The sequence below is a fragment of the Pteropus vampyrus genome, unplaced genomic scaffold, assembly GCF_000151845.1.
Source record: "Pteropus vampyrus isolate Shadow unplaced genomic scaffold, Pvam_2.0 Scaffold150, whole genome shotgun sequence".
Classification (NCBI taxonomy): Eukaryota; Metazoa; Chordata; class Mammalia; order Chiroptera; family Pteropodidae; genus Pteropus; species Pteropus vampyrus.
In genome coordinates this window covers 1,610,710-1,616,980 of record NW_011888931.1, presented here as the reverse complement: position 1 = coordinate 1,616,980, position 6,271 = coordinate 1,610,710, and the positions used below count along the sequence as shown (strand labels likewise).

The following is a 6,271-nucleotide window of genomic DNA, read 5'->3' as shown; positions in this document are numbered from 1 at the left end:
TCATCAGCTTTCTAGGTTTATCTGTCCCTTTTCTCAAAACCTTTCAGGATCCTCACTCATACATAGTGCTTATCTCATTGTAGCCTTGTCATAAATATTGAGGAACCCCCTGAATTGAAATGAACAAAAAATCTTGGAGGAAGAATCCTCTGTAACAAATTCTTAATTCATCTTGGAATTGTCAGAAGATAACAGCAGACCATTTACTCTCAGAATGAGGTAGCATTTGAATATGTTCTTCACCATATCACAGAACTATCCAATCATGTTAACCTACTTCAACATGAGCCCGATCTCTGTATTAACAGTGGCAGGCCCTTAAAGCCCACCTCAATTCAGAAGGACTCAAGCTGAGAACTTGGACCAGAGCTCAGATCTTCCAACCTATAGCCTGGACTTTTATCCTGATAACTTTTCATTTTGGTTTCTTTTTTCCTCTTCCATCTTGAAATCACAGTTGAATTGTAAGCAGTCCCTTACTTACCAAATCCCACTGCCCTCATCCACAGCAGTGTCAGAGGAAGAAGATTTGCTGTTATGCAGGTTTGGAGAGCAAGATTCAAGAATTTCCTGTCTCTTAGTGCAGGGGTCCCCAACTACTAGGCAGCGGACCAGTACCAGTCCATGGCCTCTTAGGAACTGGGCTGCACAGCAGGAGTTGAGTGATGGGCCAGTGAGCAAAGCTTCATCTGTATTTGCAGCCTCTCCCCAGCGCTAGCATCGCAGCCTCAGCTGCACCTCAGACGGTCAGGCATTAGATTCTCCTAGGAGCACCGGTCCCTGGTGCCAAAAAGGTTGGGAACCGCTGCCTTAATGGATGAGTTTGCTTTTACATTTTCCTGAATAAATCAGGAATCTTTATTTAACAGATGATATATGACTTGCTCAGAAAATAATTTTCTTATACTTTTCATCTAGTGAAAAAACTGCACCCTAATTTTCTGATATTTGTTACCATGTACAGGGTCGTCTTTTTCACTTGCGTGATGAGATCTTTTTGATTTGCTGTAATTTGGCATCCAGTTTACACTCACCGCAGATTACATCCAGTTTACACTCACCCCCTACACTACAGCCACAAAGACATCCCATCTCACTGGTTATAATGACACATTTCGCAGCTGCAAGTTGTACTGGGGAATTGCCAAGAGGCATTTTGTACCCTGGTTTTCATTCTCTCACCCCAGAAAACTCTACTCTCCCTTAGCCTCATTAAGATTTTCTCCCATTTTGGCATTCCCAGAGTCTCTGTAACAATTAGTACTCTACAAGGTTTCTGTGGTATTCTAGTACTTCCCCTGGAAGAAAAATACTAAAAGTATGCCTTCGAATAGGAGGGATGAGAAGATATTCCCAAAAAGAGTGGGTGACTAGTTATTGCATGTAGAATTCATTGAAAACAGGTATGGGGAGAACTTTGTTTTGTTTTAACGTCGTGTAAATTAAAACTATATGCCCTCTTCCTTATCTCAAGCTGGGAAAGAGAAGGCCCACCTCCAGGAGCTCTCCTGCATGCTGCTGCCTGATGGGCAGCAGGGGGTGCCCTGACAGTACGGAGGACCAAGTTTCCTGGTTGCCTTCTGAGTCGGGCCTGTTTATAAGCTTCAGAGTGAATGACCTCTGAGCTAATAAACGTTTCCATGTCTCTTATGCATCCTTATAGTAGGAAACAGTCTACTGCCCCAGGCTGTGATACCAAATTTTACCTATCTTTATTTTCTTCCCAGAAAGTTTACTTTCTCACTGATATAAACCCTTTGCAGGTCTGGTAACTGAAATAAATTTTGAAAATTTTATTGACTTCATCACCAAATATATGTACATATTGAGAAGTACTTCTAGAGCATCACCTAAAACTTAAGTTTTAAACTATATTTTAGTATTTTTCCTTAAAATTCTTATGCTTTAATAGTACATCCTCCACTTCACAGAAAGAAGGGCTTATAAGAGATAGTGGTTTACATCTTCTACAGATGTTCTTTGATGGGTGCTTAAAGTGACAGTGTCATCTGAGGATTTCACATTCATTACAAATGGATACAAAGAACATTAATATCTCGTTTAGTTTTTTGTAAATGCACTAATTACTTCTCATTCTAATCCCACCTACTTAGGTTAGGACAAAAATACTCATCTTTATTTTAATTAAGTTTTCTTCTTCCATCCAGTTACCTTCTTTATGCTATAATTCCTTTCCTTCCCTTTCGTATGTCCCTTACCATTTCTCTCTTTAAAATTTCCCCACCCTGCTTCTTGATAAACAAATGTGAAAGCAAATTGCTGGTTCCCAGCCACACCTGAAATGGATACGCCCTTCCTACAATCAAAAATCAATTTAAACATATATTCTTCTGTGTCTTTCTTCTAAAAGGCTAGCACTCCTTGAGTGATTGCTCTCCTCTGAGTGATGCACCCAATGGCAAGACTATCTCTACTCACCTCAGCCTGGAGGGAAACTCCAGTTCTGGGGGCCACTTGCCAGCCAGTGTGACACAGCCCCTTCTCCACTCCCTCTGTGGGAAACAGTGCAAATAGGCTTTCTCTTCAACTACACCACCCCCAAGGGCCTTCAGAACTCACAACTGCGTTCGTTCAAGTACATCCTGTTACCTGTTGTGCTTTCTTTTTCTTTTTCATGTTACGGACATCTTTTCTCAAATGTCCTCATTGTTCATTTTGGAATGGCAGCTTATCAGCTAGCGCAGCCCTTGGAAACTATCAAATTCTATCTACATTTGCAGTTACCCTACATAGTCATAGTACCTGCCAAATGTATGTGTGTGTGCATGCATGCGTGTGTATAAATTCTGTAAAGTTGTAAAATCCGCACTGGGGCTAAAAGAGATCCAGCGGTGTCTGGGGATTTCCAGAAATGATCCTGAGATACCAAGTAGCTCTCTGGTTTATTCCGCAGGTTTGGCGTCACCCACTGCCATAACTCCAGTAGCATCCCCTATTTGCAGTAAAACAAGAGGAACAACACCAGTTTCTAAACCCCTGGAAGGTAAGTCACCAAGGTGCCTGACATGCCAGTGGCTCTATGACCGGAAGAGTTCTTAGTGGCGCTCACTCACTGATGCTTTCTTCTTGCCTAGATATCGAAGCCAGACCAGACATGCAGTTGGAATCGGACCTGAAGTTGGATAGGCTGGAAACCTTTCTAAGAAGGCTGAATAACAAAGGTGCATGCTAGAAGCCAGAGGGATACTTTGGTTTATATGCTTACAGCACAGTGTGATTTGTATTTCAGTGAATAGCTAAGGAAACCTAAAAAGAACCTGCTCCTCTCTCAAAATCTCTAAACCCCAACTGTGATGGCTTTTCTCAGCTAAACTGTGCCCTTTCTATATAACTGCCCTGATTCATACTATAAGCGTTATCTTTGTTATCTTTCTAAAAATGAAGTTGTTGGTCAAGTCTGATCGTATTACCAAGCTTTGATTCACTTGATAATGTACTAAACTGGGGACCCCCAATAACAGTTGTTTCTAAGTCTAAATCCTTGGGATGTAATCCAATCAGGATCATGATTTCAATTTGCTTTTAACACTGAAAGCAGACTATTATACTTCTACAAAATCAGCATGCTCTTGGGCCTGATGAACTTTAAATTATATGTGTCGATTTCCAATAAAGTAGCAGCTGATATATTTATGTTATAATCACAAATGATTTCTAAAGGAAAATTCTGTTAAATAATTTTTAAAATAAATATTTCAATATAAAATAAAATAATAATATGCAGCAATAAATAGCCTCATCTCTTAATAAAAATGTCCAGTACTTGAAACTCATCAAAATACTAAGCTTTGGGAGTCTCCTTTGACAGTGATCCCTAATAGGCTAGAAATAATACAGCCTTTTAAAACCAGAAACATAAAAGTATAATAGAATAACTAACCTAGCAAGGCAAGGATGCACACAATTCAAAGTTTGTTACATATATATGTAACAGTGATCTAGCCAGGGGTCTAATCCAGTTCTCTACCTACTATTGTAAATAAAGTTTTATTGGAACATGGTTATGCCTATTTTAAATATTATCAATATTCACTTTTGCACTACAACAGAGTTGAGTAGTTATAACACAGGCCATATAGCCTCCATTGCAAAGCCTGAAATATTTACTATGTGGCCCTTTGCAGAAAAAGAACTTGCCAACCCCTGATCTAGAATGAGGCTGAAGCTGGTTCTGCCTCCTGTAGCAAAAGGAACAAGTTCAGAAATGCTTACTGGGTTTGCATGCAGCAAGGCCGTCCTCGCTCTCTCCTCCCATGTCATGGCACAAGCTATATTCAGACAAGAAGTATTTTCATGAAAAGTCAAGGAAGGCCTAGGAAGCATCACAGGACCCTGGATGTCACTAATATGTTTTTGCCACTCCTGGAACTTAGGGGGAAAATAATTTTTAAGATACTGTGAGGTACAATTGGAGTAATATTTTTACACAAACTTATGGCCTTTATTTGCTTGTTTGTTGGTAGTTGGTGGGATGCAAGAAACTGTACTCACCGTCACTGGCAAATCAGTTAAGGAGGTGATGAAGCTGGACGATGACGAAACCTTTGCCAAATTTTACCGCAGTATGGACTATACTGTGCCGAGGAGCCCTGTGGAGCTGGATGAAGACTTCGATGTTATCTTTGATCCTTATGCTCCCAAGTGAGTTATTGCAATTTCTATCTTGTACACAGTGAGAACATATTCCTTCATCAGACATCACCCAGTACTTTCATTAGGATCTTCTTCACTGTTCTCTCCTGTGATAGAACTTTATTATAACCAAATTATCACAGTAGTCCCCTTTATCCACAGAGTATAAGTTCTAAGACCCCCAGTGGATGCCTAAAACCATGCATAGTACTGAACCCTGTGCATTCTGTGTTTTTTCCTATACATACAGACCTTTTCATTTAAAGGAAGTGCTTTACGGCTTCTCTCTGGCATATCCAAATAGCTGCTCTGCACTTTGGGGCCATCAAGTAAAATAGGGTGACTTGAACACGAGCACTGTGATCCAATCACAGTCGCTCTGATAACCAAAATGGCTACCGACTAACGGGCAGGGAGCATATACAGCACGGAGACACTGGACAAAGGGATGATTCAGGTCCTGCCAGGACAGAACGGGACAGCAGGAAATTTCATCACGCTACTCAGAATGGTGCACATTTAAAACTTATAAATCGTTTATTTCTGGAAACTTCCATTTAATAGTTCTGGTCCGTGGTTGACTGTGGGTAACTGAAACCATAGATAGTGAAACCATGGATTAGGAGGACTACTGTATATCCTGAGCCAGACGAATAGTGCTGCGGGGTAGATGAAGCACGCAAACCCAAAACAGACGCACATTCAAGCAGAAAGTCTTGCACACACAGCATTGGGAAATAAAACTGTGAAGACCATTGCTTCTGTCAGAGACCCGCAGATAAACCAGGAGTGGGTGATATCACAGACGGGGGCTGCAGCTCCGCATGTGCCACACATGTTTGCCCTGTTCCTAAAACTGCCACTGGGTTTTTCACATAATTCCAACATTGTTTTGCAGATTTTCAGACCAACATCATTTAGCAGAGATTTCTATGCCTTTCTTTCATTTGATGTGTTTGACATATTGAATCCTTACTCATGGCTTTCAAAAATATTTGGGTCACATGGGCTCAGGTTAATACAACTAACCAGAAAATGAATAAAACATGTTACATAACTTAGAATAACTTGTAAAATCTGTAGATCTGAGGGTTTTCTCAGTGATGCCCCAGCATCTCTCTTCACATAGGAATATGACTAATCCACCCAAGAAAAATGATCATGGTATTAAGATTCCTTCAGTGGCAGAAAGAAATCCAAGTCAAAATGACATTAGCCAAAGAAAGGCGAGGGGGATTTGCAGGCTCACTCACTGATGAGTGTAGGCATGAACTCAGGGTCTGCAGGCTCATAAGAAGGTGGTCTCTGTGTTGCCTGTTCTCCTTTGGGCTGGCTTCACTCTCAGGCTGTCGCCATCTTGGGGAATGGCCACCCCTAGCTCTGGACTTTTAGCTACCTACTTGGCCACTCCAGCACAGGCAGGTTCTCTTCCCTGGGAGTCCAGCAGATGTCCCAGGCTTGATTTTTTGGGGCCTGGGTCCATTCCTAAAGCAATCATTGTGGCCAAGGGGTGGAAGATGCTGATTGGCCAGGGCTGGTCTCTGGATCCAGCCCTGAGCCTGAGTGAGGGGCGGGGAATGGATTGAGGTTGGTCTCACAAACGAGAGGCAAGCTGCTC

General features: G+C 41.5%; 1 protein-coding gene across 1 annotated transcript in view; it reads left to right on the top strand.

Moving 5' to 3' along the window:
- Positions 1-6,271, top strand: part of SVIL (supervillin) — an 87,102-nt gene that overhangs the window by 62,620 nt on the left and 18,211 nt on the right. Inside the window, exons 15-18 of the mRNA XM_023536190.1 lie at positions 2,915-3,004; positions 3,096-3,182; positions 4,485-4,662; positions 5,999-6,071. Of these exons, the coding sequence (XP_023391958.1) occupies positions 2,915-3,004; positions 3,096-3,182; positions 4,485-4,662; positions 5,999-6,071 (428 nt within the window). The remainder of the gene's footprint in view (positions 1-2,914; positions 3,005-3,095; positions 3,183-4,484; positions 4,663-5,998; positions 6,072-6,271) is intronic.